Source organism: Ylistrum balloti, unplaced genomic scaffold (assembly GCF_031769215.1).
Source record: "Ylistrum balloti isolate Yb309-2 unplaced genomic scaffold, AGI_CSIRO_Ybal_v1 Utg369894, whole genome shotgun sequence".
Lineage (NCBI taxonomy): Eukaryota > Metazoa > Mollusca > Bivalvia > Pectinida > Pectinidae > Ylistrum > Ylistrum balloti.
In genome coordinates this window covers 910800-938217 of record NW_026782025.1, presented here as the reverse complement: position 1 = coordinate 938217, position 27418 = coordinate 910800, and the positions used below count along the sequence as shown (strand labels likewise).

At 36.6% G+C, this 27418-nt stretch overlaps 3 protein-coding genes across 3 annotated transcripts; 1 reads left to right on the top strand and 2 right to left on the bottom strand.

Moving 5' to 3' along the window:
* Positions 1 to 6004: 6004 nt before the first annotated feature.
* Positions 6005 to 8360, bottom strand: LOC132546523 (peritrophin-1-like). The gene is made up of 3 exons (XM_060210241.1): positions 8141 to 8360; positions 7628 to 7858; positions 6005 to 6261 (listed from the first exon to the last, which is right to left on the bottom strand). Exons 1-3 carry the CDS (start codon positions 8358 to 8360, stop codon positions 6005 to 6007), a joined length of 708 nt encoding a protein of 235 aa, XP_060066224.1.
* An 8442-nt stretch (positions 8361 to 16802) lies between these two features.
* Positions 16803 to 19628, top strand: LOC132546557 (uncharacterized). The gene is made up of 3 exons (XM_060210275.1): positions 16803 to 17022; positions 17582 to 17944; positions 19366 to 19628. The coding sequence occupies exons 1-3, from the start codon at positions 16803 to 16805 to the stop codon at positions 19626 to 19628; spliced, it is 846 nt and encodes a 281-aa protein (XP_060066258.1).
* A 2043-nt stretch (positions 19629 to 21671) lies between these two features.
* Positions 21672 to 23806, bottom strand: LOC132546556 (uncharacterized). Its single transcript, XM_060210274.1, has 3 exons — positions 23581 to 23806; positions 22080 to 22307; positions 21672 to 21898 (listed from the first exon to the last, which is right to left on the bottom strand). Exons 1-3 carry the CDS (start codon positions 23804 to 23806, stop codon positions 21672 to 21674), a joined length of 681 nt encoding a protein of 226 aa, XP_060066257.1.
* Between the last annotated feature and the right edge of the window lie 3612 nt (positions 23807 to 27418).

Sequence of the window (27418 nt, the reverse complement as noted above, 5' to 3'; positions counted from 1 at the left end):
AGGATCAGTATATGCGGCACAGCAACAAATGGTTACCCTATACAAACTAAAGTAAATTTCTTCTATTTTTGGGTACTGATAAGATTTATGAAATTTTAGTCAATTTGACTCTTTTTTTGCCCGCCATCAGCTCTTAGGAGTCTGCCATGGTCAAAATATGCATATCATCAAACCGTCTTCTTATACAAAAAAATCGAACCATCTTAGAACTATTTCCAACAGAAAGTTAACTAATTATGCTCAAAATGTAAACTTCCCACATAAACTGCGTAAATTTTACCTCCATGAAGGGAAAAGGGAGAACCTTGCGTCATGAAATTTACAATTTTGGTAAAACACCTGAAGACCTTTCCATATATGAAGTGTATTTGAGAAATCCTTGAAATTTCAACAATTTGACCTCTTTTGATCCCATCCTCTTGGCTCTAATTTAAAATTTGGTTTATCTTTCATTGAAATAGGTTCATGGGTTTTCCAGAAGCAGTGAAAACTGTATGGATGACGTCGGACAATAGACAGACAGGAAAATCAACATTTGTCTAAGAATATAATTCGCATTAGAATATACGCGGGAAGAATGTTTCTTACATTGTATCTTAACAAGCATAAGAATCGGAATATATTGTACAATAATTGAATTGAAGAGTGGTGAAAAGACAATGAAAAATAGCGATAAAGATATAATGACATTGAAAATTGATTAAGAAGTTTTATTTTTTCTTATTTAACGTATAGTCACAGTCTTTCTTACTGATGAAAAAGAGTGCCTATAAGCGTTTGGCCTTTCGGTCCAATAATAGACATGACTTACCAATCCCCACTCTTCCCCCTGCCTTCCTCTTCTTTTAACGTTATTACCAACGAGTATGTGTTGAGAAGGGTCTAAAGGATGGTGAGAGGGGTCAACAGGTGTGTATTACATGTACAATATATTTACTATTGTATCATTGTGTGGCAACCCATCCCCACCCAACACAGGGTTTCCATCTCCAGAAAGTCGGACTTTTTTGAGAAGACAAATCTTGATAACTGTGATTGTTCCAAACTGTCACGACCCTGTTACTACATTCCTTTACTTAGTATATCCATTGTCTTCTTTTTCTGAAGCAAGTTACCTCGAACTTTTCTTATAACGAACCCAGCAGGGACAGCTTTCCACTAAGATTAAGCTGTATAAGTGTTATAGTCTTATTTTCCCAATTGTAAATTTCCCTTTTCCGGATAGCAACAAATCCGCATTCCCAACCTTTGGTGTTTACACGTCACAGGTAATTCGATATTAAAGGCTTGCTCCCGATATCACGATTTTTTTCGTGTAATTGACGGACAAAAAGCTTTGAGAGATTTGAGATAAGTTTTACGGTCGTCTTGTAATTATGCTATTTTGAAAAAAATCTATATACCTGTCCAATATAAAATCAATAAACCTGGTAATTCCGTTGTTTTTTTAACCTTGTTCTCATTTTGGAATGTGACATTACTTGCTTGGATTGATCAAGATTTACATGGCGAGTGTCGTCGATGAAGCAGAAGACGTCCACTCTTCCGAAACTCCTGGTCTTATTCTCCCTGCACTTTTTCAGGAGTCTCCATGTACATTTTTTTATGTTTTCCTTAGGTTTATTGATTCGGAGTTTGAATTAAGATTCTGTTAACTTGTATGTATTTCCTTGTTCTGCTGAAGACATTTGTTTTTCCTAACGACACTACTTCAATTCTGTCTTGATAATGTATTCATTGTTAAGGATAAAGTGTCCTAAGTCCCGGCGCAAATGTTTTCCGGGATCCCTGTTTGTCACCCAGCTTTAATGAGGTGCTCCAAGTAATTAACTTATGTAGCAAAAACCAACATAATTAGAACTTACCGCAGGTAGAGTTACTTCCCTTTGGACGAGCTCAGATTGTCCGCATCTGGTTTCAATTTCCAAGTCGAATCAATCAATTCGTTTAAGGCCCACTTCGTGGTGCTCCAGTTTGGTATAGTGTTAATGCATCATTATTCAACATTTAGTAATCGATAATGCTATGTAAAAAAGCTGATATACAAAATGTCCAATTACGAGAGCGTGTTAAGTCAATTTCCAACCGAGCAATATACAATCATATATGAACTGGTGATCCGTGTGCATATAGCTATAGATCGGCAAACACTCTCGTTTAATTACATATTTTTTCAAACATCAAATTGTTGTTTCGTACAATACTAAATCAGTAAGATCGATTTTTGTGATACGTGTAGATAAAAGTAGTAAAAAGCTTTAACAAAAAATACAATTGTAAAAAGTGTCTGATTTCGGAAAAAAATCACTGAGCAGTTCATGCTATGACGTGATCATGTTGTGCAGGGTAAAACAATGAACAGAATAGTTAATGGTTTTTGTAGTCTTGCTGCATTTATTTTAACCGTTAACACGTTGACGAGGAAAATATGAAACTTGCACACGTGTTGAATACGGAAGTTATTTGACAAAAACGACGAGTTTACAAATATTAGTATTGAAGTTGGTCGTTTTAAGTACCGACCTCGACTGAATTGGTTTTGAACTGTTTGTCCGATATTTTACTACGTTTCATCGTCGACGGGAAAAAATGACAGCTACTGTTTGCCTTCATATATTCTACCGTCTCTTGCATGCGATCACGATTCTAACATTTTCAAATTTTAACAAATGTCTTATACATAAAAATGAAGGCAAACTATTAAGGGATGAATATGTTCTTCTCTCAAATTTTGATTGATATTCTAACTGCATAAACGGCAAGTATTTACACTAGGTATGAACTATATACGTTATTTACACTCGTATGAATCTTAGTGTCTTCCTTTGCTTACGTCGAGAAAAAAAGACACGTATTCTTCAGAATTTATTACCAATAAAAATATCGTTTGCTGTTAGGCGTCTGCTGGAAAATGCTGAAGTAACAGACAAGTATGTGTTCTAGTACATCTTAGGTACGCTTGCCTTATTTGGAAACTAACAATTAAACTAATGAAACTTGTTAAAGGCGGATGATCCAGCCGCGAAATTATAAATTGTAAAGTAACTACATTTCTTTATGATGGACACAACACCTTGTTATGTTAGGAAGTCTTCATTATTTGGAATATTTGCAAAAAATCATTAAATGAGTAAAATTCACTAGAATCATGTTCTTTTATTAAGTCATTAATCACTAAAACACCTTTATTTAAACATTTCCTCCCCCAAAAAAGCAAATACTCTTGTTACCTATCTTAAAATGTCTGTTATACCAAATAGGTGTTTTCAGCACACTTACTTTTTCATTTAACTTATTTTGCTAAGACTGAAAATGTCTTTCCAGAATAAATGTTTTCATTTCTGTTGTACAGTTGCTAAATATTGAAAACCACAGTTAACAAGACTATCCCTACCTACATAAGTGTTAAACAGCAGTTGCCATTTACCCTCCGAAGTGAAAAGTCTACGAACTCATATACGTTTCAATGCGACAGTAAAAGGTTTTAGATGAACCATTTTGAGACTCCCTTTTATACAGGTTTTAATTACAACATCTCTCTTTATTTTGTCTACTTTACTTTTCCAGAGAAAGATATTTAATTCTGAGTTCAATTTTGAAATAAAACTGTCATCAGGATTTGGTAATGATATAAACAGGTGATATAACTGAGATATCAGTAAAGATATGATATGTGTTCGTCCTAAAGGCGTTACAATTCTTCTATCCCAGTTCTTTAATATAACCTTCAGCTTTACTAACGTTTTGTCACAGTTTAATTTTGGAATCAAATGTAAATCAACATGAACAAATTTACATCTTCCCCACTGCAAGTTCATTTCTGGAAAAAATCTCTCCTCACTATATTCCTTGTCCCCTATCCATATGACTTGTGCCTTACTTTTATTTATTTTCAGGCCGGAAATTTTTGCAATTTTGTCAAGTTCAAGTAAAGATTCTTTTAAAGATTTTTTTTTTGATCTATATAAGATAAACGTACTATCATCAGCGTATTGAGAAAGCAATGATGGAGAGTTATCTACCTTTATACCTTTATCATTTCTAAGTTTAATTGAATAAGTATCTCAGCACACAATATGAAAACGGAGCGATTGGGTTCCCTTGACGGTTTAATTTTGGAAAAAAAAGATGAAAGATTGTCCCCTTGATTAACTGCAGACATAGATTCCTTAGAAAACATTTCGACCCAGCTTCTATTATCATGACCAAAGTAAAAATAACTGAAGACTTCATCTATAAAGCTCCAATTAACAGAATCAAATGCCTTTCCAAAACTGATATTTAAAAGGGGGGGGGGGGGGGGGGGGTAAAAATAATTTTATTGTCTAATGCTATCCCTAACTAACTCTAAATATCCCTTACATGTGGTCAGTGTCCCCAGGTATACCCGTCCATCCGTTACGTAATAGCAGTACAGGTAAGTCACAGAGATGGACATTGGTAATTGGTCAGATGTAAACTCTGTATGATGACAGTGTGTAGTTGATGAAAAGTTTATATCCATTTATATGTGGCATATACGTATGTATATGATACAAATTAAATTGGAAACTGAAACAATTTCATGTTTACATTTTTTTTCTCACGCTTTTGTGGTGAATTTGAAATGTTGTTTACGAGGAAAAACACCTACAAATCATGCCTTTGTTTTATATCGACTGGTGAAATATTCAGTCGTCAAATTACTGAGATACATATGAATATTGTGTGATTCATGCTCTGGTCGTCTCAAATGGACAGGATATTTTGTATCATATGTGTTCACGTCGATAAATTTTACTTTCAGAAGTGTCCATGTTCGAAAACATATTTTAATCATTGCTTACAAAGTAGAGATCATTCGGATCACGGCACCAGTGACGTCACCATGTCACGTGACCTCGTAGCTTACTATATTTCGACCAACCGGCAGCGACTGCATTGAGGGTGTCCTAGACTCGGTTATAACCAGAACAAGGACGTTAAGCCCCCAAAAAGACAGGAAAATGCTACATTGAAGACTTGATGATAAGTAATGTGGTAACGCCCAAAAGCACCCGTGTTGCTTTTTAAACAACCCCATGAAACGTTTAATATTTGTTTTAAAAATGTTCAAAATCATGTTCGGCCAATTGCTTTTGGCAGAATACTTCAGTGTGAAGCACTATAAATTCGACATTAGTCAATTCCGAAACATTACAAGATAACACAAGTATATCGTCGGTTTTCACATGCATTCACCTCGCTTGTAAACATTTTGATCCCACAGAATCCTTTCGTTTCAAGCTAGACAGCCAATGGAGGCGAAAAATGCATACGGGGACATTAGGCAAGATACAACCAAACCTCCCACGTGTATTTTAATGATTGAAACCAAAATTTCCAAATCAAGTAAGTCTTAAATTTGGTAAGCAAGTTGGTTGGAAAATCTATGGTACGGAAGAGAACTGTGTTAGGGGAGAGGAAGAGGGTTCTCCGCGGAACTTGAGGAACGAGCCTTGTCGTGTACACAAAAGAAGTTCCCTGTTATTTGGGGGTGTTTTAATCTAGTTTAGTCCGGGGAACGTTGGTGACGTTACACCAGTGTGATGTCCGATAGGAGACAAAAGGATCAATCCTTTGAAACCAAAACTGTTTAGCATCGAGAGATGGAATTCACAAAAAACTTACTAAAGCTCAACATAGTATATACATGGTGAACGCCTTTCCCTCTCTCTATTTTGATACATACGGGTGGACATGATAGCGATAAATCATGCCATCTGTTTCATGTGTAGAGTCCTAAGGTTAATTCTATTTTTCAATCTCATATGCTGTATATAAATGATACTTACAGCAGACCATTCACTTTGGTACTGGATACAAGTAGTTTGTACACACGAGAAAATAAACACCCTCGGCAATCTACCACAGTTTGAATCACAAAACAGAACAACACATTATTATTACAAAAAGTTATTATTTTCATATTTGTATATTCAAATGGATGTTTGCTCAACGAATTTCAGCTTGTGTCTTTAAAATCTTAGGGCTGAGAGAAGGTGAGGATCGTTGGCTCCACGCATGCGCGTTCGTCAGGATTAAACATGCGTTGTTTTCCAGAGTCCGTCTTGGGGCACATTCCAGTATAGACAACACGTTCCTTTTTGCACACAGTGTAATGTGGAGTCCACTCCTTACCCTTCCAGGGGTTGAGACCTTCCGGTAGACCTTTACAACTGGGGAAACGCACGTAGCATGGCGGACAATCTGCACTTTCACACTTGTTGACGTCATATTCGCCTAAAATAAGACAGACAGTTTTGAAATATACTTTTGTCACATGATTGTCTTGTTATTCAGAGAATTTACACATGCAATATTTCCCGAATTTCACAGATGTGCCACAACCTATTGTGACGTCAGCTTTAGATAATGTGACGTCACATACTCCTCAATTGCACCGTGACGTAACAAGGATGATACTTATATTTCTTTCGTTATTTATGAAACTCGCCACAATCTACTCAGCTTGTTGAAATCATGTTTCCAGTCTCGTTCCATGAATCACATATCAACTGGAAATTCATACAATATATGATAAACATGTATATAACACAACCTCTCTGGTACCGCCAACGTCTAAACAACGACTGGCCTCATTGAATCGAGACTAAGCAATTTCCACATATAACCGATCATAGCCAATGTTGACCTTTTACCTCAGTCAATATTTAAAGTCTTGTTAAAGAAAACAGATAAGAAAAACTAGGAGTTTATAATAATGATAATATGTACCTAAATCTAATTATAATTGGTCTGTTTCATATTTTCCTTAGAGGCAAGTGTTCCGATGGTAGAAACTGACATTGCCGGTCAATTACAGATAAAAACATGGAACATAAGAGTAGAAAGTTCCGATTGTAGAAACTGACATTGTCGGTCAATTACAGATATAAACATGGAACATAAGAGTAGAAAGTTCCGATTGTAGAAACTGACATTGTCGGTCAATTACAGATATAAACATGGAACATAAGAGTAGAAAGTTCCGATTGTAGAAACTGACATTGTCGGTCAATTACAGATATAAACATGGAACATAAGAGTAGAAAGTTCCGATTGTAGAAACTGACATTGTCGGTCAAATTACAGATAAAAACATGGAACATAAGAGTAGAAAGTTCCGATTGTAGAAACTGACATTGTCGGTCAATTACAGATATAAACATGGAACATAAGAGTAGAAAGTTCCGATTGTAGAAACTGACATTGTCGGTCAATTACAGATATAAACATGGAACATAAGAGTAGAAAGTTCCGATTGTAGAAACTGACATTGTCGGTCAATTACAGATATAAACATGGAACATAAGAGCAGAAAGTTCCGATTGTAGAAACTGACATTGTCGGTCAATTACAGATATAAAAATGTCTCAACACTCATATATTTGCTTTGTAATTATTCTAGTAAAAGTTTGAAAAAAGATAAATATGTGTGTTAGTAATTGTGTCTGTCAGATCACCTCATGTTTCTGTGGAAAACTTGGACACACTTTTAGCTTGGTTTACGTTTAATTAGCACTGTCCGAACTAAATTATATAAAGTTCAAGAAATCATCGTTGCAAATAACATTGTTGGTGGTTTAAACAAGTTGCCCATACTTACATGGATCTGTAGGTTCCACCCGGTTGTCACATTTCACAGTTTCTGGAAACTCGCAGCGATCCTTCTGTTCATCAAAGAGGAGAGGGTATGGACATTCCATCAGGGTAGGAGTACTGGGTCCTGCGACACGCGACACGCCACATTCATAATATTTGGCACAGTTCTCCTGATGTGACTCACGTGCACGGACGCCGGACACACACGGCTTTTGGACTTTAGCTGGAGTCGTGCCTGAAAAATAAGTACATGTCATATTTAGATCGCAATTTAATGGACCGTGGATACTCTTTACACACAGATGGTTTACGGAACACTTGTAAATATCATTAAAACTCTGGCTAAGTGATCTAGAAGATGTCAAAGGAGTGGTAATTAAGAAAAAAAAATAATGGTTTCAGTTCGAACTCAGATCATCCTCGTTAAATTGCATGCTGAAGATCTGAAAATGTTGTTTAGAAAGCTCTACCAAGACCGGATCTTACATATTATCATTGCCTAAATGAGCATGCGTACATTTATCCTCGGCTGATCCCTTGATGACGCACATCCGGCTGTCCGGTTCCCAAACGAGACCTGATGGACATATGTACTTAAAATGTCGTCCTTGGTAGCACATATAGAAACTAGAACAATCGGTTTTGTCCTCCACCCAGGCGACGGAGGATGTTTGGGGACACAGTGACTCTGTCCGTACCCCCGCGAAGAAAGCGGCGACGACGATCAGCGTCAGCATGGCGGACAGCGTTTGATGAGTGTAGTCTGTAAGAGTGTGTGGCCTGGAAGGTATATAATGCTGCAGAAACAAGTCGTCGTTCTTTTATATAACAAACCACCAAGGATGAATAACAAAGTGATTATTTCAAATATTATGGGTGGGGAAACAACTTCCTTCAGGAGGAACCAGATTTAATCAAAAACTAAAATTAGGCGTACACTTTACGGGCAAACTTTATGAAGCGCAATCCCTTAAATGGGGTAGTTTTAGAAACAGCCGACTGTAGAGTTCATGTCTTTTCTGACCCCCATTTCTATACGCCGGAGTCACCAATGAGGCTTTGGAGGGGAGGGAGCGCCTCGGTTATAAAGTTTTGTACATAAACTATGATTGATATCTGTATGTGTTTATTTGAAAATACAGTTTTTGTAACTGTTGAAACGTTGCTGCCCTGTATATTATTACTCATATATTTGCATGTGGTTGTATGTGATATGGTGTAAATTCGTATACTTTCGATTTGAAGAATGAGGTACGGTCTCAAACCGCGGACTCTCGGTCAAAACACGAAGATAACGACATGATATGTAAGGTTATAAAGACGGCGAACTTGATTGGTCACCAGACGCCATGTTGAGAATGTTGATTGTGCCACGACGGAACTTGCTGCTAAACGAATCCTGTTTCACCCATAACACCAGTATACTGCGGTCCAAGGTCACAATGTTACACAGCTACCCAGATATCTTTTGTTTTTGGTTCACAAGTTTTTGTGCAAACACAGAAGAATGTGTTCTGTTTGGAACGTAGGTATCAAGAAAATAAATGTTTAACAAAATCCCTGATTGTGTAAGTTAAGGCACAATTGGGTTGGCGAATTTTACACCGGCTACTCGGGACGAAGGGGATAGCAATTAAAACTATTCATTGTTTCCGTTTTCATTTTTATTCTTCAATCCTCGATAATCTGAACCATGCTTGTACAATGTATTCATACAGTATACCCTGCAAACGATACAAATCCAACACTTTGGTCAATAGGAATGCATTATTTTGTAAATGACTCATTCAGAGTCTGGCAGGGACAACCCTGTCCCGGGGCCTTTCTTAATAGCTTGGAAGCAATTAATTGATTTGAAGTTCGATTGACTGCTGTTTTGTTGACTACACGAAAGCGTTCGACTCTGTCGATCGTTGTAAATTGTGGTATAAATTGTCAAAATTAGGAGTTCGAGGAAGGCTGCTATTAATTTTGAAAGCTATGTATAAAAAAGTTAAGACATGTGTCTCATCTAAGGGAAGATGTTCCGATTTTTTTGTAAACAATATGGGTCTCGCCCAAGGGGAAATTTTATCCCCAATTATGTTTTCAATGTATGTAAATGATTTTGAAAATTACTTTATTGCTAACGGTATTAGGCCGTATGAGTTTGGAGAACTCAGTCTCTTTTTATTAATGTATGCGGATGATTTGGTGCTACTTGCAGAATCAGCCAATGAGCTACAGAATATGTTAATTAGTTTGTCTATATATGCGAATTCATGGAAATTGACCGTTAACACGGCAAAAACTAAGATTTTTGTCTTTAGAAATGGAGGCCGCTTACGTAATAACGAGGAATGGTTCTTCGATGGAAACAAATTAGAAGTCGTTGAACAGTTTACTTATCTAGGTATCGTTTTTAAATGGAACAATAAATTTAATGTTGTACAAAAGCAATTATCCGGGCAAGGTCGAAAGTCAATATTTGCCTTATATACAAAATGTAAAAATTTGAATTTAAACTGCCATACCTTGATTAAACTTTTTGATACATATGTTAACAGTATACTGTGTTACGCATCTGAGGTATGGGGCTCGTGCAAAGGCATAGATATTGAGAAAGTTCACCTGGAATTTTGCAAAAGGATATTATGTGTTAAGAAGTCAACATGCAATGTAATGATCTATTTTGAATTGGGTAGACTTCCAATTGTACATACCAGACATTATAATTTAATTAAATACTGGTTCAAGCTTTTAAATACTAAGAACTGTGTTCTTAAAACTGCTTATGATGAACTCATGTATATGCCACAGCGAAATACTGTTTTTAATTGGGTAACTTTTGTGAAAGACAAACTTTTTTTACTCGGTCTTGGCTTAGAATCAACACAATGTGAACCCGTCTGTTGCCCTGCCAATTGTTAAACAGAGAATCTTTGATAATGCACGGCAAGAATTGTTTGAAATATTAGAGAATTCCTCGAAATGTTTTTTGTATAGACATTTAGTTGATAATTTAACATTGCAACAATATTTATGTAAATATATACCAAAGCGAAATAGAATTACTCTAACTAGATTACGTTTATCAGCGCATATGCTGTATAGTGAAACCGGGAGATACCGAAACATTGTTAGAAATGAACGTATATGCAGAATTTGTAATTCTGAAGATATTGAAGACGAATATCATTTTTTGTTTATTTGTCCATTTTATCAAGCTTTAAGAGAGAGACGTATAAAATTGTATTACTGGAAAAAACCATCAGTTTTCAAGCTGATACAATTATTGAGTACAACGAACTTTAAAGAATTAACCATGTTAAGTAAATATATATATGATGCCACCCAGTTGAGGAATAGCATGATATAATGTTAAAATATATGTAACTACATGCATTTTCTGTCCATTCTCCACTGCGGTATTGCATTGCCTGCCACTGTATTTATATGTATTGTGTACATACTGATGAGCTGTAAAGCTCAAAGTCAATAAATGAATTTGAATTTGATTGACTGTAAGTTGTTTTCTAAACACTTATTGCAATTGGTTTCCAACTGTGAGCAAATATTGTGTCAAAAAGTTCAAAATCTGAAAATTGAGTTTAGTATCAAAATATGGATATAAAATCTGCTTTGGCGACACTGTCACCCTTTTCGTTACCTGATATACCCACATTTCTAAGACCTCATGAAATGTGATTAGACAGTTAGAGGCCATGTCGTCCTAAACATTATTGAGATATTGATTTAATTCTGTTGCATTGGAATGTAAAGATTGTCTCCTTACGTGATCAGAATAAAAGTTTTATGAAATAAGACCAAGGAAAACTTTGAATCTATAAATAGAACCAAACATACGATGATCAAGGGACATATTTTCGGCGACTGTCGTCATGGATAAAATTTCAATATCAGCCTGATAATATTCATATTCACTAAAATAATTTGAAGTTATTGGAACCGTGGGTCCTGCAGTTATACTGAATAGTTTTAGACCACGCCAGCTTCAAGTCCTAACTTTTCGTTATTACGTTACTTAAATTTGTTGCCCTACATGTAGAAAAGACGATATTTGTCTCGTAGTGAGGAGAAATCCTTTATAGCCACTTCGATATTCAGTTGCGCGAAAAGACTATCATTCTCAATATTTTACGAAGTAATGTAATTACATCTATCAGCCGCCTGCTGTTTTTCTTCTTCGTCTTCTTCTTCATCGGTTTCTTCTTTGTTGTGTTTTGTATGGTGGTGTGTGCGTGTGTGTTTTTTCCGTGTTATTGTTTTTTACGAGTACTGTAAACTATAATCAGAGTAATTTATTGACATGCTCAGCGAAAATTTTCCAGTTGCCAGAATTTAGCAGCATCGATATATTACATTAGATAATCGCAAAAATAATTTTGAATGTAGGTTATCAAGTTGAATGGTGACCGCAAACTACCTGGTTTCGACAGCATGTTGGGTGTGGTCCAGTCACGATCAGGTATGTTGATAGACGTCTGTTGATCACGGGGTTTCTTTGTACATTAAACAACTCTATCCCCAAGTTATTGGCACACCTATCTAAATTCTAAATATGTACAACGTGTGTATACGGACTTGTATCATTTAGGTTATGGGGGTTAGAAAAGTTGATTGAATGTCGTGCTCTCTGACAAAGCATGTACACTAGAGCAGAATGTGAGAAATAAAGTAAAAAAAGTGAATAAGATCTATAAAAGAGAGCGAGCGCGTGATCCACCCTGCCATAATAGTTCGGGCACTTGTCCGGAATACCATTGTTTTTTCTAAGCCCCAAAATGCAACGAGTTTCTTCCTCGCTAGTGTATCAATTTTTTAAGAATGCAAGTTAACATTAATAATTGGGGAACATGCTACTTATAAAGGACAGAGGAAAACTGTAATGGAACACACACACATAAAACACTGTCGCTTCGCGGTAAGTTTCATGCTTTATAGACTGTTATCTTCTTCTAAAATACTGTAATGATAAAAGTAGTAGTTTGTCAGCATCTCACAAAACCGAGATGACACATCTTTGTCAAGTTTTACATCATCTTAATATCGATATGTAGCTCATTTAGTGTTTAGAAAAATCACGAAGGTAAAAACATTCTAAATATTTAAATTTTCGAAGTATGGGTATGGAGAACATAGTGGATTGTATCTGATATGGTGAACAATAGCGTTTTTATCCTTTCATCATCAGATGACGGGCTGTTCAAATCGGTGTTCGTCAGTCGTTTATCTGTCGTCTGTACATCCGTCGTCTGTTCGTCCGTAAACAATCCTTGTTCTATTGGAGTTATATTTCTCAGGCGTCACAAGTGAAACAAAATTAACGTCAAGTACCTATCATGGATTTTGGAAGTAGAAAATTGTTATCGCTATTTCTTAAGAAATATCAGAGGAATTTTTCTAGAATCTCATGTGTATGTTTCCATGGCCTTTAGTTGTGCCTATTAATTTTCATCATTGATCAGGGAAGCCAAATGGCCGACAGATGACCATTTTGAATTTTGACAGTTGAATATTGTTATCGCTATTTCTTGAGAAGTACTAGGGAAATATATTTTGAATTTAATGTGCATGTTTCCCAGTGACCATACTTGTATCTGTTCGATTTTGTAACTAATAAGTAAAACAAAATGGCCGACAGGTGGCCACCTTGGATTTTGAAAGTTGAAGATTGTTGTCCCTAATTCTTGAGAAGTACTATAGGAATATATCTTGAACTTAATGTGTATGTTTCCCAGTGACCATATTTGTATCTATTCGATTTCATAACTTATCAGTGAAACAAAGTGGCCGACAGGTGGCCACCTTGGATTTTGACAATTGAAGTTTGTTATGGTTATTTCTTGTGAAGTACTGGAACTTTATTTCTGAAACATGATATATAATTTCTCCTCGATGCCTTGTTGTGTACACTTTTGTTTTACAGGTGACCGTTGTGTTTTGTCATGTCAGACAACATCTATATACCTATGTTCACGAAAATCTGATAATATCTAAATTTCGTTTTCCATTTGAACAAGAGAACTGTTCTTGAAGGGGGACTACTGTGGGGAAATTTCAATATTCTTGGATTTTGATTATATTTGGCATGTAGGTATATAACACTACGAACACTTCCGTTACTTTATCAGATACTATCCTAATGAGGTGAATTCCAAAAGCACTGATTTAAAATTTAAAGCTGAAAATGTCAGTCAGTTCGAAAAATATTTTTGAATTAATTTCATTATGATTAAAAAATGCATGATTTTCATTTATTAAGTATCATTTGAATTAAGAATATCCATTAATTCTGAATGTTCTTATTTGAAGTCAAAATATCATTTTTTTTTTATCAAGTGATAATTTTTTTAATTCAAAAAATTATCTTTTGAGTCTAAATAAAAACTTTTTGAATTCAAATATGTATTTATTTACCTTGCATTAGTAAATGTAATTTCTATTATATAAAATTATACCTAAGAATTTGAAATAATTAATGCCTCTGTTTTAGTAGGATCAACCTAAAGGCTTAATTCATTATTAATCGTTGTTTCAATGGTTTCAGGAGAGGTATCAAAGTTATGTAAGAAATGTCATTTGTAAATATTTGACAAACTCCAAAGTTATTGGCTATATCATTAGTATAAATAATAGAGGCCCTAATACCGAGCCTTGAAGAACTCCGACATTGGTAGCTTTAACTAAGGATTTAGTATCAGCAACTTATGCTGGCTAGCACTAATACAATTATCTAACCAATCAAATTATTTACCCGAAATACCGTTATTTCTTGGTTTCAACTTCAACCAATTGTGCCACACAAAATCGAAGGCTTCTTATATATGACAGAAAACAAAACATATACCACATTCGAAAGTTCATGTTTATCCACATTTTTAAATAAAGGCATGGATAATGTTTTTTCCCATCTGTTTTGGAAAGATTCCATTTTCCAAAGAAGATCTAAAGAAGAATACTTTACTCCCATGGGTACGCTTGTAGCCTGTTGAAACACATTGTCAACTAGAAATTCACTCTCACAATGTCGTTTTAACATGTTATTTAAGAATCGATGGTGCCGGTAAATCAAAAGCGCTTTAGAATTCCTAAAACCAACTTTTCATTTACTGTACTTCGGACATGCACTAGACGGTCGGTAGTACGAGGTTTCCTGCTCTTTGAGTCACCAAAAAACTGGCGATAAACATAGTCGAAAGGGATTTTTAGGAACCCAAAGCAAGTAAGATTGGTGTACATGTTTTTTATTCCAAGACAACCTGAAATACTCAAACAAAATCATCTGAAGAAAACATTAAGAAGATACCAAGGTAAATAGAAAATTATGTTTCTAGCGACCACTTCTGAATCATAAAGGTGGTGCGCATTACGGAGATGCACGTGTCAGGAAACCACCAGCCGTGGAGATCACCCATGCGAATAATTTCGAAATATGGTAATGTCTAAAGAATACACAATATATGCCGGGCTTCACGTAAATATAAACGTATGCGTCTGGCTTTGAAAAAGGTTTCGGTTGTAGGTAAATCTAGCTTTACAATCATGATTGCTTTGAAGCACTCCGTTTACAGCTAGATATCGACAATATGGCGAAAGTTTTAGGAAGGTGAAATCTCCTTATCTTGTCTCTTTCGTGAAATGTTGTCGAAACATTTACTAATCTGCTTTGTCTATCATTACTTCATGACCGCTGTTCATAAATAACGATATAACGAGTCCTTTGTACATCTGTAGAATACAACAAAAACAGTCTAAACAGCTCAAAAGGTTCTGCCAAGCGATGATAATTTTCGTGTTCTATCCGTTTTAAATTAAGTGTCCCCAGCCGTCAACCCTCCCCTGTGATGAATATGCTGGAAAATACTAGTCAGATAAGATGCATATGGTCCTCGTTGAGCTCTCCGAATATTCATAACAACATTAGTACCAAAAGGGCGACACAATTACCAGGACGGACAGACATTGCAAACCTTTGAAAACAGCATAAGGTTAAAGGATTCATAGCACACCTTCAAGAATAGAACTTGGCATGACAGATTTCTGACCAGTCTGTATAAATATAGTATATCTTGGCCGGCCTAGAATTTTACCTGTGTAGTCCGGTTTCCTCTTGCATTATGCTCTAATGCCCGCTTCCATCCTGGCCTTAATCGGTGAATGTTTTAGCTTTTTATCATTGCTTCAATGAAAGCATTTTTCTGACGGTGACCTATTAATTTTTCTTTATGATTTTCGTGTATATTGCTATGTATTAGTGTAATCAGTAAAGATTTGGAGTAACAGAAAGTGACGGACGAATACAATGTAGAAAACAGAATGTATGTAGAGCTATTGTTACAGAGAAGCTATCAAGTGTGGCTAGTTTTAACATACCAGTGTTATGGGTTTTGTAAAGAATAAAGATATGAAATACTTTGATAATTGAAATGGAAATGCTTTAGGAAAATAAAACGTTGTTCAAATGCTTTTTTCTTCTTTCTTTCTTTTTTTCAAACCTATAATTTTATTGAAATGTTTGTACCGTGGGGTCAACGCTCGGCATCGTAACTTAAACACACAACATGTCACCGTTATATAAGTTTATGTGTCGCGGATGTCTACATTTATCTTAATTCCTATCATCATACAAGCAATATGCCCATCCGGATCCTGTTTACTGCTGCTGTAGGAATGGACACTGATGAAGACGAGTTATCCACGCACGTGAGGGGTATCTACCCTACCGACAGATTCCTGGCACGCGACATGTGCTTTATCATCACTATTTAGACACGGCTCGACAAGGAAAACAACTTGTACGAGTTTTTAAAGGTATGTCTGAGTCGGCTTTCCTGTGTGTTTTCTGTAGTAATACACGATGGATTACTTGATCTATTGAGGTACGGATGTGACTATGACCCTACAGTGACCCCTGGTATGTCCGGTATGGATGGACTATCTGAAAAATTCCTTTCGTCTTTATTGACTCGTCTACTTAATCATACAGGAGCGGCGGCATCCAAATGTTCTCTCGACATTATCTCTTACACCTCACGCCTTTGGTGTTTCTTGTGATAAACATTCATTTGGCTTCTCAAAACAAAGGCGTCTGACGCTATAAATACGTTCTACCCGACTCAGTGTCCACAACAGCCCCCAGAAAACACCACAGACACAGAAGATTCAAGTCATCAAATATGTTGTTTATAAGTTTGTTCGCGATCTGCGTCTCCGTTGCGTTTGCAGAAGATCACTGTAGAGATGTGAAGGGGTCAAGATGGTTAACAGATCCAAATGATTGTTCCAGCTTTTACGTTTGTTTTCATGGAATGGAATTTAAATATACTTGTCCAACAAACACGGTGACAGATGTTGTGAGCCGCGCGTGCGTTCCGAAAGGGTCCCGACTTGACACATGTAAGTATGATAAAGATATTAACAGTCACTTAATATAACTCTCTAGCGCCCCTTTGTAATATTTCATAGTCTAATTTTGTGAAATTCATTCCCCTGCCTGTATAACCATTCGCAACTAGTCAATGATAAACAAACATGAAAAATTAATATGATAATTTTGCCTTGATATTCATTATAACACAAGCAATTAATTATAAGACAACGTAATCCGGTGTCAAGTACCTGTTCAATAACCTTTATTATATAATTATATATATATATATATATATATATATATATATATAAATAATTGTGGTTTGTTACATCTTTAACTAAGGGACACTATAATACAAACCAATTATCATCAATCTAAAAGGTGATCAAATTCAGTTATTTGAATATGAAGTATCTTTTTTTTACTTTTTTTTATTCCATTGTTTTCCTATTTTTATCATCATATCGAACATTTGATTTCGCTTGCCGAGAGACAAACTTTACATCCGCGGAAGGCCATGTATTATTTTACATTTGTTGCTTTAGTTACGACTCACAACATGTGTCTATTGATTCTCTTATAAAGGTAAGAAAGGAAAACCGGAAGTCGATCAAGGAAAAGTAAATGTTGATGAAGTAAAGCCAACTGTAGACCAGGGTAAAACGGACTCTGTCCAAGGGAAACCCGACACGACCCAAGTTAAACCAACTGTCGACCAGGGAAAGCCACCACTGGGAGGATTGGCCGTAATACACACTCAGACTGTGTGCCAGTCAACTCCCAAGGACAGACTGCCCCACTCTAACTGTGCCAAGTACGTGGACTGTCACTCCGGTGTCCCAAATGTCAATGAATGTCCTTATCCTCAGCTCTATGACGTCACTACAGAACAATGCCAGCACCATGATAAAGTCCAGTGTGAGAACAGGAAGGAACCCAAATCACCATGTAAGTCTTGACAATGCTGTGGTATTTGTATGAGGGCTGGCTATGCAATTAAGGGGTTGGCTGTAAGTGAAACAAGACTTTAAATGAGGTCTCCATTTGTAGGAGATTATTCAGTGCTTTCTTACCTTGTCCGATGAAAGACTGTTTTGTTTATATTCTTTGATGTCTTTTAAGCAGTCAGTGCCGTTTAAAGACGGTCTCTCTGGGAGTTGAGTGAATGTATTGCATGCGTGTGATTTTGGGAGGCTGCGGCATGTACGTGAATGTTTCCCTGTGACAGTGCGGAACAGAAGCCGACTTAATATTGCTACCACACTAAATGTTCCCAGCAGGACACCCTAAACGGTCACACTATACCGACAACGGTTAAATCAGTCATAACTCTACCTCAATACTGGGTATGTCTCGGCCAGAGTACAGAACCCAAAGTATTCCTCACAGGACCCCCAGCTTAGTAGCAAAATGTGAATATTGTCAATTGAGGCATAAGAAAGAGGAAAAACTTTAAGAAAATAGAAATTTAGATACTCCAAATGTAGTAATCTCTTACAATTACTATTGGGACAGCAGGTACTATTTTTATGTGATACCTGTAGGACAGACTCGTGAGAGGTGATCCGTTATGTCGATAGATAAGTAAATGAGAGAAGATTGACACCTTTTTAAAACGCTATTTTACATCGCTTGTGAAAACGTGTGCGTGTATTCGATACAAGTTATATTTAACCTTACACAAATTGAAACACGTTTTAAGGAAAATAAACATACGGAGTAATTTTTGCAATTTCTTAAATTGATATGTCTTAAATACATACATGAAACGCCTTGTTAATTAATTCACTTGTTTTTAAAATCAACCCGTCTTATTGTTTCGTTTTCTAAACATTTCTAGAATTTCCGTCTATTGGCTATCAAGTTATTCGTTCCAGAAAACATTCCCTTCTTTAAGGATATATAAGTGTATTGTAGTTGTCGCATGGTATCATTTCCCGTTTTTTTTATCGTTTCATTAACTTCATTTTTGAATTGTCATACTTAGCGACATAGAAGAAATTGACTTTTAAAATCATTTTCATAGATGTTTAGAAATACTTTAATTTTTCGTTTTGAATAATAACCTGTTTAGTTGTATTGCAAAATCAAAATTCTGTTTCAAATATTTGAAAAATGTTCCGTTACGTTTGCAAGGAAACAATGAGTGTAAAGAAGGCCAAACTATTGGCTTAAAAATTGCATTGGGGAAATCAAACGGTTTTTTAAAGAGACGAATCTATGACAAAAATATAAGATTTTCACCAGGTGATATTTAGTAATTGAGATCGGGTGGAAATCGTAGACGTAAAGGTAACGGCCTTGACTTTTATACAGAATTTGATATTCTCTTTCTCCCAATAAAAAAAATCACATATTACTCTCTTCAGGTGACTACGACGCCTACCAATGTGGTTTGTCCTCTCACTGTGTGCCGTGTGAGGTTAGATTTCCCAGCTGTGAAGGTGCAGATGACGGCCCCAATCCCTGGAAAGGACGGGAATGGACACCATATTTCATCACATGTTACAAGGAACGCCTAACTTTCCAGTCTAAGTGTACATTGGACGCCAGCAGTGCTGGGAGTTATGTGTTCGATCCCGTCAAGAAACAATGCGTTGACGTAAAGGATGTAACTATGTTATATAAATAAAAAGAGGATTAATTTATTTGTTGTTGATTGGTACGAGATGGTATCTTCAATGTCTTTAATGTGCAAAATTGTTTTATAATAAATGAGAATTAAATAATAAACAACGTTGTTCCTTTTGTTTCAATATTTATCATTTCCTACATTTCCGAAGCATATTTCATGAAAAATACGCCCAAATCGAAGCGGACGAAATCATAAAAATGAACGAAATTCTGATTGACAACATCTTCGTCGAGTTTGATGGTAAGATCTTCCAACAGATGTTTGGAGTACTTATGGAAACTAACTGTACTCCTCTGTTGGCTAATCATTTCCTATGACGAAACCAGCATGGACATCGTTCCACGAAGCTGTATTATAGGCAAGATAATTTCAGTTGCCACTAGAATTTGCCATTTCTGGATAGAAGCATCTCCAACCTATGGTGTTTACATATCGCGTCTTATCCGATTTTCAAAGGCCTAAGTTCCATTGTCGCGATTTTCGGGCAACAAATGGTTTACAAACTCGTGACAAAGGCTTTTAAAAAATGCAGGTTGATAAAAAAAAAACTATGAGGAAGTTTTGCGGTCGTCATATTCATCTTGTTGAGCAATATTCTCTTTCATCGTGCGATATGAAGCTGGACGTGTTTGAAGCTCGTTTTTTTTACCAAACATTATTGGCGGATGTCGTTGATGAAACAGATGACGCTCAATCTTCCGGAACACCTTATCTTTTTCTCCTTGTGCTTAACCATGAATATCCGTGTTAGTCTTTCTTTTGTTTTATTCTGGTTACGTTTACTTTGAGTTTAAGTTATTATGATGTGATATGTTAGTATGTTCTTTGTGTTTCTGAGTGGAAGGAACTCTAATGTGGTTCCTTTTACCTAATGCATAGGGTTGTAAACTATGATACTGAAATAGCATATTTCCTTTTACCTAATGCAAAGAACTGTAAACTATTTGCTGATGTCGACCTCTAAATGTTGTATATTTGAACTGTTTATCGCGAGTGAAAATAACTTCCGGAATTCTAAATGTGGACCGTTGGTACCTTGTTTGGCTGTAACCTCATGCTTAAAATTGATTCTAATACAGTTTAAATTTATCTTCCTCTGTCTTCTTTGATCTTTTCCGACTACCTTCGGATTTCTACACCTTTGGCCTTGAACTCTCCGATCATATCCCCGAAGGACAAAGAAATCACTTACATTGGTAAGCAGATAGATTAATAGAACAAGGATATCTCAACACATATGTAAAAATTTGGCTAGCAGCACAAGATCGTAACAGCTCGGAAATCGTTGAGGTTTGTCAACACACTCATTGTAGGATAACGGTTTGTTACTCCGTCAGTCTAGCAGAACGACCGCGATGTCTAGAATCTTTCGCTTGATTCACGATATCTTAATCAACAGAACACAATAATGCCATAATGCCGTAAAAAAGTAATCAGACTTCACCAAGCATCGCCAAATGTAAGCTAGTCAGACAGGTGTCCTTGAAATAAGTCGCCGAGCCCCTGACGCGACATGTACGTCATTCGGCTTCGTTGTGGTGTTAGAAGGATCAGTTTCATGTCGTTTCCCTGTCATAATTGCTCAGAACGAAATGACTTTCAGCTTTTGTAAACATGATCTCGATTGTCTAAACTTCCCAATACTCGGAGTTGATTAGGTTGTTCAATTTTCTCATTTCCATTTTTCTACAATGAGTGTATTGACAGAAAAGGCTAGCACCTGTGATTATGCAACATAAACCTACAGTGAGTCATAGCACTTGCCAGCAGTCCCTACCCCTGTAAGAAAGAGGTTTTCGTAGCAAAATCGAGATCCCCTCACAAAGTATACAAGGAACACTTCCCCAGGATCGGAATACACCTGTCTTTTTATTCAACCGGTTTTTACTGTCATCATTGGAACAAGAACACAACATCTGATTTTTAATGAATATATTTCAAAATAACGATGACAATATATAGATTGATGTGTTCGATAAAAGCGAAAAAGAACATGACAAAGAATGACAAAATGTAGGACAGAATAGTGAAGTATGAACGCTACTGGGCCTTACATACGCGTTCCTCCGGGTCAAACAACTGAGTCTTTTCCTCATTGGAACATTGTCCATGGTACACTACACGTTCTTTCTTACAGACGACGTAGTAGGGCGAATCTTCCCGTCCTTTCCAGGCATTCAGACCATCTGGAAGTCCGTCACAGCTAGGAAACCGGATGTAACAAGGGATACAGTGACCTCGCTGACATTGGTTAGCCTCGTATTCACCTACAACAGGGATAGTGTTAAACTCGCTGGGTATTAATCTAGGATCAATTCCTTAAACATCTAGTATTTGTAGAGTAAGACGGTTTTGTTATTTTTCCAATGATAAATCACAAAACACATACAGCGATACTACTTTAGACACATTCATTGGAGACACCCATCTTCGTAAACGTTTACTTACATGGATTTTTAGGGACGGAGCGAGTTCCACACTCGGCTGTTTCCGGAATCTGGCAGCGTCCAGAGTCTTCATCAAACAATAGAGGGTAGTCACATTCCTTGGTTGCGGTTCTGAAGTCAGCAGACCTGGTCAGCATCATCTCACAATCGATGTATTTAGCACAGTTTCCGGTCGGATGTGGTTTTAATATATCATCAGGTGAACAGATTGTTTCCTCTTTCTTGGTACCTGATGTGTTAAAACATCGCATGGATCAACGTCTTTTACACTAATAAGTTAAATGGCAAACCGAAACAAATTTAAGAAGTAAATAAGATTTTTACAAATGTTAAAGACCTTAGCGACAATACAACAACTTATATGATTGCATAATGAATAAGTTAAATGATGAGACCAAACAGGGACATTGTACAAGTTTTACTTCCCGAAATATATGCTGTTATACCCCAATCGCTTGCTTCTCGACCAGTCGCCATTTTGTTGACACTGCCGCATATGCGTTTGAAAGAGTCAGCATTGCAAAGCTTCTAAACGATTCAAACGTTTTAATATATGATTCATTATCTAACACACTTGAAACTTATCGGCTACTTTTTCTTTAAATAACAAGCTTCATACAGGATAATTAATAGAAAAACAGTCGATAACGTCGATAACCTTTCGAGGTCGTAGATGTATAGTTCAAAACAAAGAATCCTGGTTCACTACTTAAACATATCAGAAACTTATCGGCTAATTTTTCTTTCAGAAGCAAATTGGATATCGGATTATTTAACTGTTTATGTAATCCGGAACAAAACACGTTGTCGTCGTAGATTTGTCGTTACAAAAAGAACCGAGGCATGGCTCTTTTGTCAACAATGTAAACTGTTGATGGTAGGAGGAACAATATAGAATCTAGAACCAAAAGCAAGTAATTGATCTGAATGTTGTCTCCAACCTGTATCACCAGAAGTTGTGTTTAACGTTTAACAGTATGTATATCATTGATGTATCTGTATCCCAACGTCCAGGCTACTAGGTTTCCATTCAATTAAAAAGCAGACTTCATGCATTATACTTTAAAAACATAAATATAGAAATACGTCCTACTGGTTAGCTTGTATTACTTCTGATAATAACGAACATTATCTAATCTCCAATGAGAAGACATCATTTGATAATAAACTTGTATCCTTATCTTATGGACACATCGGCTTTCGCTTTTCCTTATTAAACACTATAACGGCCAGATTAGATTTCCATTACTATCTACAAACCAGTCATGTATTAACTGTCAATACTTCAAATCTTTTCCTGGAATTGATACAAATTGGCAAGGAGGTATATATATTTGATAAATCTGCATCGTCTCCAGAATAATATACCATGTTAATATACATTTACATACATTACATTACATACGCTGCGCCGGGTAGAAAATTAACACACAAAGTGATACTACAATATATAGATTATACGGAAGCACCTTTTGGGATCCTCTGGAAACTTTCTTACTTACATGTATCGTATCTGGATCCTTTTGGAACACAGGCTTTTGTGATAAAATCTCGGACGGAGTTGACGGGACACATGTATTTGAACGACGACGAGTTAAAACAGAGATAAAACACGGAGCAGTCATTGGGATCCGCTATCCATTGGATACCAGTATTTCCTTGACATATGTCATCAGCTTTGGATAAACACAGGATGAGAAACAAAACTAGAATTCTTGATAAAACCATGGCGTTGTTTTCAGCAATATCCGCTCAGAGGTTAAAACCTGTGTATGGCCGAGTGAAATCAGTATTTTGTTTTCTGGTTTAAGTTACGGGTATTTTATACAAAAAATACATTTTTGCTTTCGTCACCGGAAGGACGTGCGCGACAGCTAATGTACACGGTCCAGACACGATAATTGATATGCATTAGGCGTAGTTAGAAGGAGTTACGAACATTCCTCCAAAGTAAACTCACAAATTTCTTCACAGCCTAGAAACACACAAACTCACCTAGACGATCACATGTATTACTTAATTATAAATAATACATTTTTACTTATCACGTAAGATCCATCTGATTTATGTTAGGTAAGCGAGCAGTTGCCAAACCCACAACGGAAGTAATCCTACCGGCGGGTAGTGAGAAGTAGATGACGTTACAGGTTCAGAGAACACCCAAAGCACGTCATTCTAATCTCTCATCAAACAGACTAAAAAATCCGAAATCGGTGATTCTGCAATAAATGTACACCTGTTTAGGAAACCTCACATCAGCGAACACCGAGAAAGATATCCATGACGTTTTTTTCACCAGACATAGAAGTGATTTTCGTTGAACGTTCCATGCTGAAATAATTAGATCTGTAACTTGTCTACCAATAGGAAATATAATTCCTTAAACATACATAGTTATTTGCTCTTTAATATGATTGTCGGTGAAGGGTCTTCTTGATTGTTGTGTGTATAGTTTAAACATGATATTATACTCTAATTGTATTATCAAAGGCTTTACGATTGAACATTTCATGAAGACATATAACACGTGATGACAATTCAATCATTATCAATTTTGTTGCGTGTCTGATTCTTATTTTGTAGTCAGAGTTTCTTTGTTAAAGATTGACAACCGCATATTGAAATATGAAAAAAAGCTCCGCAAACGCGGGCAATACCCCACAGGCTTATTATAAAGTTGGAAATGTGTGGTTGGGGTGAGTGGAAAGTTATCTCAAGAATGAGTTGTGTAGGTCCATAGGCCCAACATCCCCAGTGAAAATGGTGATGACCGGTTATGTAGTTTTTGAGATAATAAGCGGTATGCAATTGTGGACGGACGGACGGACGCCGTGCGTGATCGCAATACCCCACACCCTTTCGGGCTGTGGGGTAAAAGTCTTTTGTGAAAGCTACAGAATGGAATGCTCTCTGATTATCAAAATCAGTTCTCTTTAATTTTTTTGTTATGAAAAATGTTAGTTCTCTATTAGGCCCTCTTTAAAATCGACCTCACCTAAGTATTTACCAAAATCTGTTATCAAGTCATATACAATAACAACCCCTGCATCATGTCTTGTAAAATACAACTGCATTTGACAGTCAAAACACAAGTGAAAATATTTTATCTCCTAGTTAAATATGAGGTTAGATGTGTTCGATTTTCAAGGATTTTTGTGCTAGATTAGGTGTTGATTTGAGATCGAAGATCGTGACATTACTTACTTGGATTGTACACGTGGTTAAATAGTCCTTGTATTTTATAGGAGCTCTGCGTAAATGTATTTTGCTCTCGTTTCGTGATTTTGATGTTATAACATTTTCATCTTATTTTTAACCATTTGTGGCTAATAATATATGATAATAACTGCATTACAATACAACCTACTTCAGTGAACGTAGCATATAGTTTTGTTTTTGTTTTTGTTTTTTTTTTTTTGTTTTTTTTTCTTTATTTCTTTAACACTGGGGATGCTCATTTGGCAGAATGTTTCCAAAAATCTTTACTCTGAACTATTTGATATCGTATCGGTGTCAAAATAAGGGCAGGTACACATAACTCAGATAAAATGAAAGAGTTTGAAATAATGTATTTACACAGAATCATGGAATAAGCTTACAAACCCACAAATACATCACCAGAGGAGTATAAAGGCGTCCTATCGGGAGACGGACCTTAACCCATGTTATAGTGAAATACTCCATTGGTATAAGGTCACACTGGCTTGTTTTTAGTGCTGTATCAGCATCCACTTGTTTACGTTCCAACTGTTCACCTGCCCAGTAACAGAGATATGGATCCAACATCTCCCTTCTACATCCTATATGTTTTTATGGACAACACAATTGTCGGGGGACTCAGTAACTTGTATATAGACCCATCACCCTCCCTTCTACATCCCGTATGTGTTTATGGACAACACAATTGTCGAGGGCACAATAACTTGTATAAAGACCCATCACCCCTTACTTTTACATCCCGTATGTGTTTATGGACAACACAATTGTCGAGGGCACAATAACTTGTATAAAGACCCATCACCCTCCCTTCTACATCCCGTATGTGTTTATGGACAACACAATTGTCGAGGGCACAATAACTTGTATAAAGACCCATCAACCATTACTTCTACATCCCGTATGTATTTATGGACAACACAATTGTCGAGGGCACAATAACTTGTATATAGACCCATCACCCTGCATTCTACATCCCGTATGTGTTTATGGACAACACCATTGTCGAGGGCACAATAACTTGTATATAGACCCATCACCCTCCCTTCTACATCCCGTATGTGTTTATGGACAACACAATTGTCGAGGGCACAATAACTTGTATATAGACCCATCACCCTCCCTTCTACATCCCGTATGTGTTTATGGACAACACAATTGTCGAGGGCACAATAACTTGTATAAAGACCCATCACCCTCCCTTCTACATCCCGTATGTATTTATGGACAACACAATTGTCGAGGGCACAATAACTTGTATAAAGACCCATTGTCACCCTCCCATCACCCTCCCTACATCCCGTATGTGTTTATGGACAACACAATTGTCGAGTGTACATTAACTTGTATAAAGACCCATCACCCTCCCTTCTACATCCCATATGTGTTTATGGACAACACAATTGTCGAGGGCACAATAACTTGTATAAAGACCCATCACCCTCCCTTCTACATCCCGTATGTATTTATGGACAACACAATTGTCGAGGGCACAATAACTTGTATAAAGACCCATCACCCCGTACTTCTACATCCCGTATGTATTTATGGACAACACAATTGTCGAGGGCACAATAACTTGTATAAAGACCCATCACCCCTTACTTTTACATCCCGTATGTATTTATGGACAACACAATTGTCGAGGGCACAATAACTTGTATAAAGACCCATCACCCTCCCTTCTACATCCCGTATGTATTTATGGACAACACCATTGTCGAGGGCACAATAACTTGTATAAAGACCCATCACCCTCCCTTCTACATCCCGTATGTGTTTATGGACAACACAATTGTCGAGGGCACAATAACTTGTATAAAGACCCATCACCCTCCCTTCTACATCCCATATGTGTTAATGGACAACACAATTGTCGAGGGCACAATAACTTGTATAAAGACCCATCACCCTCCCTTCTACATCCCATATGTGTTTATGGACAACACAATTGTCGAGGGCACAATAACTTGTATAAAGACCCATCACCCTCCCTTCTACATCCCATATGTTGTTTATGGACAACACAATTGTCGAGGGCACAATAACTTGTATAAAGACCCATCACCCCTTACTTTTACATCCCGTATGTGTTTATGGACAACACAATTGTCGAGGGCACAA

What these genes read in the sequence shown, in the direction of transcription:
- LOC132546523 (XM_060210241.1), bottom strand. Translation starts at nt 8,360, where the DNA reads ATGCTGACGCTGATCGTCGTCGCCGCTTTCTTCGCGGGGGTACGGACA. An exon ending in GGGATCAGCCGAGGATAAAT is followed by an intron (nt 7,859 to 8,140) that starts GTACGCATGCTC and finishes CTTATTTTTCAG; the next exon opens with GCACGACTCCAGCTAAAGTC. An exon ending in GGTGGAACCTACAGATCCAT is followed by an intron (nt 6,262 to 7,627) that starts GTAAGTATGGGC and finishes GTCTTATTTTAG; the next exon opens with GCGAATATGACGTCAACAAG.
- LOC132546557 (XM_060210275.1), top strand. Translation starts at nt 16,803, where the DNA reads ATGTTGTTTATAAGTTTGTTCGCGATCTGCGTCTCCGTTGCGTTTGCA. An exon ending in AGGGTCCCGACTTGACACAT is followed by an intron (nt 17,023 to 17,581) that starts GTAAGTATGATA and finishes TCTCTTATAAAG; the next exon opens with GTAAGAAAGGAAAACCGGAA. An exon ending in GAAGGAACCCAAATCACCAT is followed by an intron (nt 17,945 to 19,365) that starts GTAAGTCTTGAC and finishes TACTCTCTTCAG; the next exon opens with GTGACTACGACGCCTACCAA.
- LOC132546556 (XM_060210274.1), bottom strand. Translation starts at nt 23,806, where the DNA reads ATGGTTTTATCAAGAATTCTAGTTTTGTTTCTCATCCTGTGTTTATCC. An exon ending in AGGATCCAGATACGATACAT is followed by an intron (nt 22,308 to 23,580) that starts GTAAGTAAGAAA and finishes TTAACACATCAG; the next exon opens with GTACCAAGAAAGAGGAAACA. An exon ending in CTCCGTCCCTAAAAATCCAT is followed by an intron (nt 21,899 to 22,079) that starts GTAAGTAAACGT and finishes TCCCTGTTGTAG; the next exon opens with GTGAATACGAGGCTAACCAA.